This window comes from Stegostoma tigrinum, chromosome 10 (assembly GCF_030684315.1).
Source record: "Stegostoma tigrinum isolate sSteTig4 chromosome 10, sSteTig4.hap1, whole genome shotgun sequence".
NCBI classification, from domain to species: Eukaryota; Metazoa; Chordata; class Chondrichthyes; order Orectolobiformes; family Stegostomatidae; genus Stegostoma; species Stegostoma tigrinum.
The window spans coordinates 25,995,371-26,011,237 of record NC_081363.1 but is presented as its reverse complement, the minus strand read 5'-3'; the positions used below and the strand labels follow the sequence as shown (position 1 = coordinate 26,011,237).

Below are 15,867 nucleotides of genomic sequence, written 5' to 3'. Positions count from 1 at the left end.
GTTTTTATTTCAGATTTCCCGAGTCTGCTGTATTTTGCTTTTACCTAAGGATAAGAGATAGTAATGGATTAAAAGATGCCTATAGTATTGTCAAGACAAGTAGTGAGAGTTAGTTTGGGTGAGTTTTGGATACCAGCAAGAATGACCAACAGTTTGATAGAGGGAAAAAATAGTATATGTGAATTAACTAGGTTGAAATAGAAAACAGATTGTAGGAGTTTGTACAAGAATGTATAATGAGAGAAAAATAAATGTGGCTCCCTGGAGAGACAGAGGCAGTAGAAATCACAGTGAAGAATGAGGAAAAGGCAGTTGTTAAATAAATGTTTCATCAGTTTTCACAGCAGAAGACATAGGAAAAAGGAATAGTGATCAGCCAAGTGTCCAGTGAGAGTGAGAAATTAAAGTAATTATAAATAAATGGGACTGGAAAGCAGCAAGTCATGAGGACCTGATGGCTCACATTGTACAGTTGGAAAAGAGGTGGTTTCAAAGGTAGTGTTTATGTTGTTTCTGATCTGTTGAATTTTCCTAGAAGCTCGAATAGTCCCAGAAGATTGCAAAGTACAAATGTAACTGAGTATTCAAAAAACAGGAGAGACTGCGAACTCAGGTCTATAGGCCAGTTACCCTGATATCAGGTTGTTGGGTAAATTCTCTTTTAAGGAAGTGATAACAGGCACTTGGAAAATCAAAACATGACTTGTAAGACTCAGCACAGTTTCATGAAAGAGAACTAATGACAGATCCAAGAAAATTATTTGACTGTCTAATGAGCAGGATAGCAAAAGGGAACTAATGGGCACAGTATATTTTTACATTTTCAAAAGATATATCATAAAATGCCATGTAAAAGTTATGGACTTGTTGGGTTAGGGAGAACACATTAGCTGCATAAAGTATTGGTTAAAGAAGTGAAAAACTGAGTGTACGAACAATGGATCATTTATGTATGTCAACCTGTTACTCGTGGGTTTCCGCGAGAATTAGTGCTGAAGATTTAGGTATATTCTCTGTCTTTGTGACCTGTGTGACAGAACTGGGTTTGCTGATGATAGTTTTCCACCTTGCTTTGTAAGTTGAGAAGACAGCACCATGAGCTCTTACTAAGTGGCCTAATGTGTGCTATCTTATCAAACAAGTGAGGCAAAGGCCTAGTAGTATTCTCACTAGTCTCTTATTGCTGGGACCCAGGTAATGGTGGGGACCTGAGTTTGAATCCTGCCATGATAAATGATGGAATTTGAATTCAACTTAAAATGTCAAAATCTGGATTTGAGTCTAATAATGACTCTGAAACCACTGTGGATTGTTGGAAAAATGAATCTGGCTCATTGATGCCCTTTAGGCAAGAAAAGTGCTGTCCTTACCTGTTCTTGTGTACATGTGATTCTAAATCCACAGTAATGTGGTTGACTCTTAGTTGTCCTCTAGGCATTTACGGATGGGCAATAAATGCTGACTTAGCCAGCAATGCCCACATCCAGTGAATGAATTTTTAAAAATGCCTTCTGGAAATTCAAATATATTATAACTACTGGTTCCCCTTTATCTATTCTGTTTGTTACCTCTTCACAGAGTTTTAATAAATTTGACAGGCATGATTTCTTCTTCATGAAGCCATGCTGACTGCTTTATTATGTTTAGTATTTCTAAATGTTCTGTTACTACATCCTTTATAATAGACTCTAACACTTTCCCAATGACAAATGTTCGGCAAGCTGGTCTAGTGTTAACTGTTTTTCTAATGATTACCACTGGATCAGAAGAAATGTCTTGACTTAGAAGGTTTTGAACTTCTGAAAGATCTACTCAATAGAGTTGTGGTTTTGCCATCATTGTGATATTCAAAGCTGAGATCAGTAAATTCGAGTTTTTAAGAGAGCCAAGAAGGAAAAGTGGAATTGAAATTGAAGGTCAACAGTAGACCTAGTGAATGGTAGAAGAAGCTCAAAGTTCCAAATGGTTCAATCTTACTCCTTTTTCTAATGATAGCTCAAGATAATGCCATGTCATGGAGAAGGCTTTTTCTGAAGTCACTTACAATGGACTCTTCTTCACCCTTTAATTTCCTTTTTTGTTTTTGGCCCAATCTTTGTCACCATCATTCTCTCAGACTTTAATAACTCTCATAGTTTTTATTTATCCAATTTTCCTAGAGATCCATACCATCTCAAGTGCGTTTAGTTTCAGTTGATTAGTCCACATCCTCTGCAATAGCAGGCTTTCTGATAGACTCCTTTTTCTGCATTATTGTGCTCCATTAGGCAGATGACATTTAAGGTTGAATTTTGACAAAATCCCACTGAATTTCAGTTTCAGGCATTTTATTAAGGGTTTATTTTCGTAACCTTAGCAAGGTTTCTTCTTTAATTCTCCACTGCTCACCTCATTATGTATGCAACGTATTTCTACAGCACTGTGCTCACACTATTTTGTACTCCCTGATAGTGGAAGAACTCACCACTGCAAGGATCTTATGGAATTTGTGCCATGCAGGTGCCATATTAAATCCAAGCTATGCACAAGTTCAAATGCTGCTTGCCAAAAATAACCTTTCACAGTCGCAACAGGGGAGGAATTGCCCTAGAGTTGGCCAACTGAGACATGTCAGCTCCCTGTCAGAAACCTGGAGGTTGTGGTGTGTGGGATGCTAGAAAGGGGCGCTGTTCCCTTTCCTGCAGAATGCCACCAGACCCAGTCAGCCAGGTCTGAATTTGCCACTTAAAGTCAGTGCAATGTCCATTGTCTGGTATGCGGAAATGTGGGAAGAAGATTAATGATCTTTTGGTACTCTGGAAGGGTAATGATACCATCTTCCCTCTGCTACCCCACATCCACTCTTATTAAAATCTCATATTAAGATAACAAACTGAATATAAATCAGTTTGAAAGTTAATGCATACAATTAGGCTTGTCGCCGTTTACTTGTGAGATTCTCGTCACCCTGTTAGGATCTTGGTTGGAAAATCTGACCTTTTCCCAATCAACATTGAGAATCTAATTTTTTCATTCTTGCCATATTCTGCAACTAAACGGACATTGCCCATGCTGATCAAAGGTTCAGAAAATCCCACACTTAGTTTCTGTTTCCCTCCCATACAGCTAATTTAGTGTACAGAATTTATTTATTGTGCAAATTCCAAAAAAGAACCGATTGTCTTTCATGCCATTAGATCATTAATGCTCATTCATCTATATTTGTTCAAACACTGTCCTGATATTAGATCAACAGCTGCTCCTCTCCTATCATTGACATGGTGCCATCTCACACGTGTCTATAACACAGTCTTTATTAAAGATGAATGTGAAGTGATAAATAAACACCAGACTAACATAATTTTATGCAAGGGAGTTTTCAAATTGATTTCTTTTGGGACATAGCAATGAGGCTCAGATAATTATCTGGCAACCTGACTGAATCTGTGGATTCAAGGCACACTTCAAGACTTGAGCAAGTAATTGAGGCAGACCCTTCAGAAAATTCAACTCATACAGTATTTCATTGAAGTACCACATCTTAATTCAAGAACTCAGCCAATATCCTTTCTTAAGTCAGTACTCCAAGGATAGATTTATTTTTGTATCTGAATTAACATTCCTCCCTCAGCTCGATTTAGTTACATGAAGTTTTTGTTTCCACAGATGCTTTCAAAACTGCTGAGTGTTTCCAGAATTTTTATGTTTTGTGTCAGATTTATAGTATCCACAGTATTGTGCTTTTATTTGTGCATCTTATACTGTTTTTAAGTGTACTACGTCTCCATTTATTGAAGCACTTTGCTTCTAATCAATGCACTGTATAACTTTTGATTGAATTAAGATGCTTTACTGATGCGGTTTCCAGCTAACAGCAGTATGATTATCCTGTTTATTTATTTCTCATCTCTTGCTTGCAGTATATTAACTTACTGCTCCAATACATAATATTGATGTAACACTAGACAGTAACTGATTGGGATTTTCAATTACCTGTGGGGCCCACAACAGGAGCAGTATTACATTTTGCGCATCAAATTTTTTGACTGCAAACAGAGTATTCAACTCTCAAAATATATATTTTAAACGAGTTGTGCAAGCTACAGAGATTGATTTGAGGTGGAGGATCCTGTTGCTAAGTCAGTCGCTAACGGTTTCCATTTCTGGGCAGCGAATTACTGTCCAGAAGCTTCATGGTATACTGAGATTTCCAATGTGAGACCTTGACAGATGAGATGAATCTGAAAACTGCTTGCCTCCAATTGACGGCCTGCAAAGCTCCTTGAGGAGCTTGTTAACAGCCGAGAGAGAGCAAGAAGGAGACTTTCAATTTGTAAAGCTGACTGGTTCATTGCAGGGAGTAATTAAGGAGTTTTTAAATGGGACAAGTACTTGGGCTGAGAAGATCTTGCTCCAGATTAGGCATAATACATTTCAGTTAGTCATTTGGTTGTTGGCTTTCCATTGTGCTGGCTGCTGGCCTTTGTCAGGCAGTGACAAGCCTCATTGTGGCTTTCGTCCGCCTGTGTCACTCCTGCTCTGCAGACAGTGCTTCCATCTAACCCCCACTGGTACAACAGTCAGCATCACTAATTATACACTGAAGTCTCCACCAATTTAACTTCCATTTGAAGATTATATCCCCAGAAAGGGTCTTGGAATTTATTTGGTTGTCAGGTTTCCAACCCTGAATTGAGCTCCTCGTCTCCATATAATAAAAGAGAATGTGTAAAACAGATTGGTCTAACATCTATTTAAACTGAGAAGTGAGACCTATCGTGAAAGATTGAACAGGCTACGGCTGTTTTCTCTGGAAACCATCAGCTATCCTGATGATACGTCTTTATGACCATGACAGGATCTGTGAGGGGAGACGTGGAGTCAATACACACACTACTTATGCTGAATTAAACCCCATAAATATATGGAAGTCATTAACACATCCGATGGGGAATACAGAGGAAACTTATTTACCCAGGGAATTTGTAACCTGAAGGAACATTTGCATATTTTTACTATTTAATACTACAGATGTGTTTATGGACAATACACAAAAGTGGGAAGAAATGGAAGGATATGTTGGTGAAATTAGATGATGGTTGGGAGGGCCCAATTTGGAGCAAAACACCAATGTAGATCTGCAGACCAAATGACTGATCCTGTGATGGATACAATATATGGCTACGTAAACAGTAGACTCCATTTATGGAACACATAATAGTATTAGGGAGTCGACACCTTACTTCATGAAGGAATAATTAAATGACCAGTGACAGAAGATTTACACTCTGGATATTTTTTACTTATTTCTACTGATATTCTGACTGGCAGCTTGAAAAATATTAGCTAATCAACATTCAATTCTATTATAATGCAGAGACCATTTGCTTCTTTTAGCATGGTGAACCAGCATTAATTGATAACTTCCCTTTGGAATGGCTTAACATCAAAAAATTTGTTTTTACATAGATGATTAATAGTCAACTGTCAGTCCGTCAAATGGAATGCGATGAAGTAAAGGAGAGGAATAAACGGATAGAAATGAAAATAAATCTACAACGTGGCAATTTTGTTCATAAGGTAAATCATAAGGTGATCAAAATAATTATTAAAGCGGCAGTGGCAAAGAAAAATTCAGTATTTAGTGCCATGAGGAATTTTACTTACCGACTAAAATGGGACATTTTAATCATTTACAAAAGAAGTAAAAATAGCTTGATTTTTGAAAGCAGTTTATGAATCTCCTGTGGTTTAGAATTATGAATGGAGCATGCAGCACTTTATACCAAGAGGAAGATTATTTTCTAGGAAATATAGAGGGTTAGACTTTGATGTTGGTGAGAGTTGGGGGCATACCACATATGAAAGTGCCCTCCTTCTGCCCAGCCACCTGACCCTTATTTATCTGAACTTTTATTGGGGTGGGGAAGGTGTTGTGCGGACAGTTTGTGCCCTCTTCATATGTCCTCTGGGATTTTAACTTGCATTGTATAGGCTCCATACCAATTGGGGAGCCCAGCAGCTTTAACTGTGAAACATCTTCTTTGGCCCCTCTGAACCCAGCAAAAGATACACCATTCCTAAAGCTCCTGCTTCCCTTTTCATGCTTTATCCCGGCCTCACAACCTGGCCTGCCTCCTACCTTCACCTGTACTTGACTTCATTGCCAATCCCGAGTCTTGGCATAACTGTTGGCTCCTTGTTTGCTTTTCTGAAATATTGATTATTGTCACCTTCTGCCTTGCCCAGCCAAATGCAGCAGTACTTCTAATTCATTTCTTTATACTTCAGGCTTTTGGATGCTGGTGTAGCTAATTATAGAGGAGCTTTCAAATCTTTATGCAGTTTCTGCTGCAACCAAAATCCATCTCACAGAAAACACAATTTTTAAAAAAAGTTTAAATTCCAGTGCTGCACTGATAGACTGATCAACTCTTCCGAAGGCTTCAACTGCCATTGAACAATTGCCACCTGCATGAATGCTGAATTTCTTCCAGATTTGCCAGAACCAATTCCCAGTTATTGACCTTGTTAATAGCCAACTTCTGCTATTTGTTTCAATGTAATGCTCTTCCCAAGGTCACTGTGTCTGTTAGAATTTGTTTAATCAATATCAGCCAACAAAGGCCTGACCTTACAAACAAACAAGCAAACTTTTCACATCTGACAGAGGTTCACCTGCACATGTCTATGTGGTTTACTGCGTACACTGCTCCTGATGTGACCTGCTCTACATTGGTGAGACCAAACGGAGGCTCCGAAACTGCTTTGTAGAGCACTTTCGCTCTGTTCACTACAAATGACAACACCTTCTGGTTGCGAACCGTTTCATTGCCCCCTCCCACTCCCTGGACAACATGCCCATCCTGGGCTTCCACCAGTGTCACAGTGACGCCACCTGGAAACTGGAGGTGCAGCACCTCGCATTCCGCTTTGGAAGCTTACGGCCCAATGGCCTAAATGTGGACTTTACCAGTTTCAAAATCTCCCCACCCCCGGCCTCATCCCATGACCAACCCTCCCTCTCACCTTTGCCTCCTTGACCTGACACAACCTGTCCATCTACTCTCCTACCTATTCACTCCTCCCACCTCACTGACCAATCCCCACCACTGCCTGCCTGCACTCACCTATCACCATCCCACCTACCTTGCCCAGCTCCACCCCTCCTCTCTCTATTTATTTCTGAGCTCCCTTCTCCATTCCCCATTTCTGAAGAAGAATCCCAACCCAAAACACCAACTTTCCTGCAGCTCTGATGCTGCCTGGCCTGCTGTGGTTCCTCCAGCTCCACGCTGTGTTGTCTCTTCTTTGGTCTGTTTGTTCCCTTTAATGACAAACTGTTCCAAAGTCTGTAAGTCACTTCCAGCTCACAATTCTAAATGGATAAAAGAATAAAACTAAAAATAATGAAAAATCAATGAGGGTTCTAACTTTAAAAAAGCAATTGTCCGCTCAGTCATGTTCACTTCAATGTCTTAAATGTGTTTCTGTCTTGGCAGATGCTGGCTGAACTTCTGCATATTTCCAGCACATCCTATCTTCTTTTTTAGATTTTCAGCATCCATTGTACTTACTTGTATTGTAGCTGGTTTGCTTGTTTTCAGTTTTTCTCAATCCATGGTAATTTTTCAAGGAATCAAACTGCATTTGATTAATTTTATGTTTCGATAATTGGATATTTGATTAGCAGTTCTACAAATTCATCATTTCAATTAATCATTAATCTGTTTGATAGATGGTAGTGCCCTAGGATTTGACAGTTTTGTGTATGAAAAGGGTGCATTTAATTGTAATGGTGTCTGCGTTCCTGAACACTGCTGGAGTGTCATACTGGAGATGGAGGTTTGAATGTTAGCCTTGACATGTTTGAATATATAAATTACTTGTGATTAAGTTTGTTTCCTAGATGCTTGCTTTCTGCTGATTAGGGAAGCCTGTAATTTTTCAGCAAACACACTCTGAAGCACTGATGAAGGGCTCTGATGAAGGGTCTAGGCCCGAAACGTCAGCTTTTGTGCTCCTGAGATGCTGCTTGGCCTGCTGTGTTCATCCAGCCTCACATTTTATTATCTAGGAATTCTCCAGCATCTGCAGTTCCCATTATCTCTGAAGCACTTAAATGCTCCTTCTGCCAGCCGCTATGGTTATGGAGAGCTTTGTGGAGCAGAAATCTTTGCACTGTCCAAATAATTGAAGGAAAAGAGCATTGTCAATGATTCAATGAGATAGGGAAAAATAGCATTGAACAAAAATAATGTCTTTGTATATCAAACATATCTTGATTGAGTTGATTTTGTCCACAGTAGCATTCTAAATTAGAGGTGTAACTGAATGTTAGTGATGGGATGAAATGGACTGTAATAGATGGGTCATCTGTTGTGGATCTTGCTCTGTTTTTCTTTCCATTGAAGTTAATTTTTTAAAAAAATGAGCTGGATGAGTAACGGACGATTTATCCCACTAAAGCTGTAAATTCCACCCATAGCTTCAAGATGTCAAACTAAAAAAGGGCATCTATGCTTAGACTGTCCAAATGGGGGTCTGCCAGTATTCCGGTGGATATAAGGTAGATATGATCAGAAAGATGGGTTGAGATCTGGAATGCTGAGCCTTTTTGTAACAGATGGGTAATTTAATGCCATTGTCAACCTGTTAACTCATTTTTTATTCTCTCTCTTCATAGAGTGAAGGGTTTGGTGCCCTCTTATTGGCTATTAATAATCTGGCAGATCAATGCTACATGAGGCATTATGGAATATTTGAAGAAATTGACATTTTAACAAAGCTGGACATGGTGAAGGTCAGAATGCTAATTTTGCTGCCATGTAAAGTAAAAGTATAATTACTTCCATCTCCATAACATTGTCAGAATGTTTGACTCTGCCTGATTCCAGCAGTATTTATGCTCAACTGATTTTGAAACATCGGTGCCTTTGTTGTCTCTTGTCTCTGCTGTTCGCAGGCTCTTCTGGTTAACCTCCTGCCTTCATTCTCTGTAAACTTTAGCTCAACCCAAATCCAGTAAAGATTCATTTTAAGTCATCTTTACTTATCACCCTTGTGCTTGCTGGCTAAAACTGGCTCCCAGTTTGACAACACTTCAGTTCTAATATTGTTACGCTCATCGAGAAGGCAAATACCAGCAAAGATTTCATCCTGAGGGAATGCCTAGAACATAACTGGTCATCATAAACACCTTATTTCATCAGAGAGACAAATACAGGACCTGATGGAAACATTCTGACTCCAAACATTGGCAGCTGCTTGATTATGCTATCATGCAAAAAGCAACTGTGAGGGTGTCTGCATCACTCATGCCGTAACAGGAGCTGATGACTACTGGACCAGCCATTGCCTAATCATGTCTACTATTTAGCCAGGAGTGGCAGCAGAAACGGTGCTGCCAAAATTCAGTGGTGATGGACTCAAGGACTCGGCAAAAAAAACCTATGTGGTTGCTGCCTTACCAACAGGATCCACAGAATGTCCATGGTGTCTAGTTAGCCCTTTAATCCATCGTAAAAAACACTTATGAGAAAACTCTAATTATTCTTCTCGATAATTTTAACACTGGTGTGACAAGAACAACTAGGAGATCCAGGAGCTACTAAATTGTAAACGCAAGCGATCCTTAACTGGAAGCACCACAACTCACAGCATGGTATCTGCTGCCACATCAACACAATTCTAGCCTGACCTAAGTACTAAATGACCAAACAACAGCTGAGAAACAACAGGGCAGCTGGGGCAGATAGAAAACTTGCTAGAATACTGAAAAATGATGGGCAAGTACTCTTGGCATGAGTTACATGATCTCATCTCCTTTGTTCAGAAAGAGGGGAGTGGCCAGCAGATCTCTGAGACATTGTAATAATGACCATTTTAAGGAGATAAAACCAATGGTGGTAAGTACACAGGGGTCTTCCTGATGTCTGCCACCAGGAGGACCATTACAAAAACTTTCCTCAGTTGCTTCTTCCTGGTAGCTGACAAGCTCCTTACAAAGTCATAATGCAGATTCCATCCAGCAAGAGGCCATAGTAGACCTGATCTCCCTAGCGAGAAAAGTCCAAGAAATACCTAGAGACTAGCAGCAACCATTGTACAATGTCTTCTTCAACCTCACAAGACCTTCAACTCTATTAACCAGGAGGGACAATGGAGTATCCTTTCCAAATCTACTATCTGTATGAACTCATCAACATTATCCTGTCACTGCCTAACAAGATGCAAGCTGGGATCCTCAGCAACAGATCCACCACAGACCCAGTGGATGTGCAAACTGGTGTCAAGCAAGGCCTTCTACTGCCTAAACACACTTCTCCATCTTTCCCACTGCAACACTTTATCCCATATCCATGAAACCTCGCGCTGGGAGTGGAGCTTCTCTACAGGATAAGGGGGAAACTATTTAATCTGTATCATTTCCGTGTCTAGAAGTAAGGCCGCCCCAACCTCAGTCATTGAGCTGCAGTACATAGTCGGAACTTCCATCTGTGCACACTTTCTCAAAGGCAATCAAGGATGAGTAACAAATGCTATGGACAAATACTAAAGTTAGAAGGTGAGCTACTCGCAAAGTTCCCAGCCTCTCATCTGCTGTTATAGCCAGAGTGTTTAAAGTGAATGATCCAATTAAATTTCTAGTCAGTAGAACTCGCAGAATGTTGATCGTGGAAGATTTAGCAGCAATGTATTGGAAGCAAAGGAGTGATGGTTTGATTTTCTTGTTGGAGATGATCTTTCCCTGGTGCTTAGATGGCTTTCTTGAAACTTGTCAAAGCTTAGATGTTGTCCGGATCCTGTTTTATGCGGACTTGAGGTGCTTCAGTATCTGAGATGTTGTGAATTGGACTAAATGCTATGAAATTAGCAGCTATTAGTCACATCCTACCTTGAATTGAATGGGAGGTCACTGACAAAACATTAAGGATGATTGGATTTAGAACATTACCCAGATAAATCCATGCAACTCATAAAAAATGCATATAAATACAACTTGTTCCTGTTTTCTTTCTCTGTGTTTTCCCATTTTCCTTGGCAGTCATTAGCTTTGTAATCTCCCTCTAAATCTGACCTTTGCTCATCCCTGATTTTCATCACTCAGCCACAGGGTGTGTGATTGCAAAAGTCGAGGCACGGAGTTCTGGAATTTGCTCCCTAAATCTTTTGGAAAAGAAGAAACAGGAGTAATCCATTCAGTCCTTAAGCTGTTCCATCCTTCAGTGTGTCCAGGGGTGGTTTGTAATTTATTCCATTCAGTTCCTTTTGCTTTGTTTCCTTTCCCTTCTCCTTTGAAGATTTTCTTTAAAGCTAACTATCTCTGAGCAAATTTTTGGAATGCTTTTGTGGCCCAGTTTGGTAACAGTCCAACGAGAGTCATGGAGCCATTTTAGAGTGCTATTTAAATGCAGTTTGTGGTACTGTGGCATCTGGAGTCATTGACGTATATCGTTTAACAATTGGCTGGGAAGTTTATTTTTCCCCAATCTCTTGATCTGTTTCTATCAATTGTTTTTGAACACAATAAGAATCTTTCCAAGAGCCTTATAAATGGGTGTTTGTAAAGTGTATAGTTAACACATTCCTGAGTAGAAGTTATGACTAATCTTGCTTAAATCTTTCACAGTGTCAGAAATACTGCATCTAAACAACGTAAAGCATTTAAAGAAGAACCCTGCAGTGCAGGGAGCTCCATGCAGGCACCAGAGTAAATATTGGGATATCTATTGTTAGGTTCATGGAAGAAAGGACTGTGTTTTTGTATGAAATAATGAACTGTAAAAATGTTAGGATTTGGAAGCTTGCTTGCTAAAACTCATTTCTCTTTCTCTTGTCAATAGGAGTTCATCATGGAAAAGAAAGATGTGGCGCAAGTAGCAGCACAGACCGACTCTGCATCTGTTTTCATTGGCACGTCTGACCAAATTCCGGCCAAATCAGGGGAAACTAACCAGCAGAAGCCACAGATAAAGGTCTCGTTTGCAAATTCCAGCAAAATCATAACTAACCAGAAGAACAGACGAAAACCAATAAACACCAAGTCTTGATGAGTCACTTTGACATCTTCAAAGAGAAAATTTATTATTTTGCCTAAATACAGCTTAGAACATAGAACAGTACAGCACAGTACAGGCCCTTCGGCCCACAATGTTGTGCTGAACTTTTACCCTAAACCTAAGGTCTGTCTATCCTCCACTGCTACCTTATGCTACCTGACGTAGCCCTGATATCTACCTCCTTTCGCTTTAAAATTATGTCCCCTCGTAATAGGTACCTCCACCTGAGGAAAATGTCACTGGCTGTCTACTCTATCTATACCTCTGATCATTTTGTACACCTGTCAAGTCACCTCTCATCCTTCATCGTTCTAAAGAGAAAAGCCCTAGCTCTCTCAACCTTTCTTCATAAGACCTTCCCTCCACTCCAGGCAACATCCTGGTAAATCTCCTCTGCACCTTTTCAAACGCTTCCTCATTTTTTCTGTAATGAGGTGACTAGAACAGGACATAGTATTCCAGATGTGGCCGAACCAGGCTTTTGTATAGCTGGAGCATAACTTCACGGCTCTTGAACTCAATCCCTCTTTTAATGAAAGCTAACACACCATACACCTTCTTAACAACTCTATCCACCTGGGTGGCAGCTCTCAGGGAACTGTGAACATGAACCCCAAGATCCCTCTGCTCCTCCACGTCGCCAAGAATCTTTCCGTTAACCCTGTATTCTGCTTTCAAGTTTGTCCTTCCAAAATGAATCACCTCACACTTTTCAGGGTTAAACTCCATCTGTCACTTCTCAGCCCAGCTCTACATTCTATCAATGGCCCTTTGTAACCTAGAACAGCCCTCCGCACTGACCACAACGTGACCCACCTTTGTATCGTCAAAGTGAAATATCAAATGATATTTTTTATTTAAAGGCATAATAGCAGTGTCAATTGTTGTGTGAAAGAAGTAGAGGGAATTGGACTGTGTTCCCAGGATGAACCGCCCCACTTATCTAAGTGCAGCAGCTGGGTAAAGTACAAGTGACCTCAGTTGAAGGGTTTCCCACTGTACTGCCGCAAGAGTGCAGCAGGCTCCAATCTGATTTCCCTTAATTTTTCACTGCTTTACCATCTTATTTTAAGCAGTGCTGTAAAAACTAAATCTGATTTTCTATGTATGATTCTGAAGTAACAATTCTGAGTATTTAGTTTTGTGGTGGTATAGTACATGGACAGTTGGGACGTACACAGGGAATGTTGATGGATCCCATGGCACAAAGTCCTTTGGTTTGAGTAAAACACGACTCAATTTTATATGTAGCCAAGTTTAAAAAGTGCTGAGACATTCATATAAGCTTTGTAAACAGTATATAAACTTTTACAGACTTTACCTCATGAGAAAATGAACACTAATAATATATTAAAAATACATCTGGTGCTCTACCAATTGTGCATGTGCACATTTCTGTTCCAATAGACAAACTAGTCAAATTTGTAGTGACTCTAAACCTAACATTAGAAGCTTGGCACTCAATAACTGCTAATCTCAAACCAATAATTCAATATACCCGCAGTTAGGAAGAGGAATAGGCTGCTTAGCCTCATTTGATGAGATCATGGCTAATCTGTGGCCTGTGTTCTAAAGGCTTAATTTCGGCCCTGGCTGAAATCGGGAACTCAGACAGGCAGGTGTGAAATAAAGCAAACCCACCATGGACGGCACCTCGGGCAGGCTTCAAGGCCCTTCCTGCATTATGCCGCAGCAGCCATAGGCCACCCTTGGGGTGGCCTCCCTTCCCTAGCCTCACCGTCACAGTAGTAGCCTGGCTGTAAAAAGCCTTTATTTAAACTTTTCGACATTTGGTCTCTGTTTTGAAGTGCCTGTCTCTCGCTTGCTAGCTGCTTTGGCCATCCAGCTCTGGGACCCTACCCACTGTCCTTAATGGGAGTGTGAGGCTTTTGAGAACATGAACCTTACACAAAACTTTTTTAAGACAAACATCCATTCCCCTAGCCTGTTTGTACCGATCCATGCAGTGTCCCCCACTCCACCTCCATTCATGTGCCATGTAAAAGCCCATTTATCAAACTCCACGGTAAGGCCTTGGACAATGTGGACCACTTTTCAGACTTTAGGAAGCCACTATCAACAGTAATGTGCAGCACCACCTTGGATGGTATGGTGTTACAGTGCTTAACACTGCTGCCTAATGATGCCAGGGACCTGGGTTTCAATCTCAGCGTTGGGTGACATCTATGTGGAGTTTGCACATTCTCCCTGTCTCTCTGTAGGTGTCCTGTGGGTGCTCCATTTTCCTCCCACTGTCCAAAGATGTATAGGATAGATCAGCCATGCTAAATTGTTGTGTATTGTCCAGGGATGTGCAGGCTAGGTGGATTAGAGTCATAGAGCTGTACCACATAGAAACCAACAACAGACAGCAAACAGACTGCTGATCAGATATCCTAAATAAATCTTGTCCCATTTGCCAGCATTTGACCGACATCCCTCTAAACCCTTCCTATTCATTTACCATCCAGATGCCTTTTAAATGTTGTTATTGTACCAGCCTCCACCACATCCTCTGGCAGCTCATTCCATATACTCACCACCATGAAAAAGTTGCCCCTCAGGTCCCTTTTAAATCTTTCCCCCCTCACCTCAAAACTATGCCCTCTAGTTTTGGACTCTCCCATCCCAGGGAAAAAGCCTTGTCTATTCATCCTATCCATGCCCTTCCTCGAGCAGCCAACACTTGCTACAGGCATGGTCACCATAGATTACACTGGCGTCCAGTAGCTCCCATATATTACAGCTTCAACACACTCTTAAATCTGTGAAGATGCAGAGTATGTTGACAGTCTGCAATAAGTATGTTGCTTGCCCACATTTAATGGGTCTGTGTATATCTCTTGGCATTGTAGCAAAATAGAATGTCTTGTGGAAATGATCAAACTCTGTAAACAAAAATATAAATAGTCTAGTGAGCCAAGCTGTGCACAAACTCAGATTCCATACTGTCATAGACAGAATTTGTAATGCATTTTTCTTCTTCCTGCATATGTTTAATATGTTAGCATATAGTGTGTTGTTTTTACACTCAAAATTATTGTCCTAACTCAATAATTCAAACAATAAGCTGAGTTTTAAAATTAACGAGGTTATTTGTTATTGCACAAATTGCCAAAGATATTTAAAATGTAATGATTCACTTAATTATCTCACATATACAAATACGGATACAGGTGAAGGTTAAACAATAATTATAATTTAGTACTTCTTCAGTGTCTTCCGAAATGGCTTAGATGAGTTAATGCTTTTGTTGTGGACATCTTTGTAAGTTGCAAGGCTTCTTGTACAGTAGTCAAATTTCCAGGAGTAAAATTTGGAAAAGATGGAAACTGGTCTGACTTACCTTGTATACCTGAAAACAGAAATCCAGTATGACCAAGATAACAAAATGTAGAGCTGGATGAACACAGCAGGCCAAGCAGCATCTTAACAGCAGAAGGGCTGAAGTTTTGGGCCTAGACCCTTCATCAGTGTAGGCCTGAAATGTCAGCTTTTGTGCTCCTAAGATGCTGCTTGGCCTGCTGTGTTCATCCAGCCCTACACTTTGTTATCTCAGATTCTCCAGCATCTGCAGTTCCTATTATCCAGTATAACCAGCATATTTATTTCCTAGTTCTACTTTTAAATTTATTTTTTTTCTCCTTAGGTAAACTTAAACAGGAAGAAATTCTTCTTCCTCTTTCAAAGCATTGCTGTTTTTTACCTTGGCTGCTTAGAGGACTTACAGCCGTTTCAATGGACTTCTGATGGCACTCTCTGTTGAAGACAGCTTCTTGTGTTTTTAACAGCATGTAAAGAGAATGGCTGTCTCATCACCTGTTAC

General features: G+C 40.2%; 1 protein-coding gene across 1 annotated transcript in view; it reads left to right on the top strand.

Annotated features, from left to right (window-relative positions):
* The window catches only part of si:ch1073-416d2.4 (coiled-coil domain-containing protein 42 homolog), a 43,146-nt gene extending 27,709 nt beyond the window's left edge, over window positions 1-15,437 (top strand). Inside the window, exons 7-9 of the mRNA XM_059649058.1 lie at window positions 5,449-5,559; window positions 8,666-8,782; window positions 11,826-15,437. Of these exons, the coding sequence (XP_059505041.1) occupies window positions 5,449-5,559; window positions 8,666-8,782; window positions 11,826-12,032 (435 nt within the window). The 3' untranslated portion in view covers window positions 12,033-15,437. The remainder of the gene's footprint in view (window positions 1-5,448; window positions 5,560-8,665; window positions 8,783-11,825) is intronic.
* The last annotated feature ends 430 nt before the right edge of the window (window positions 15,438-15,867 follow it).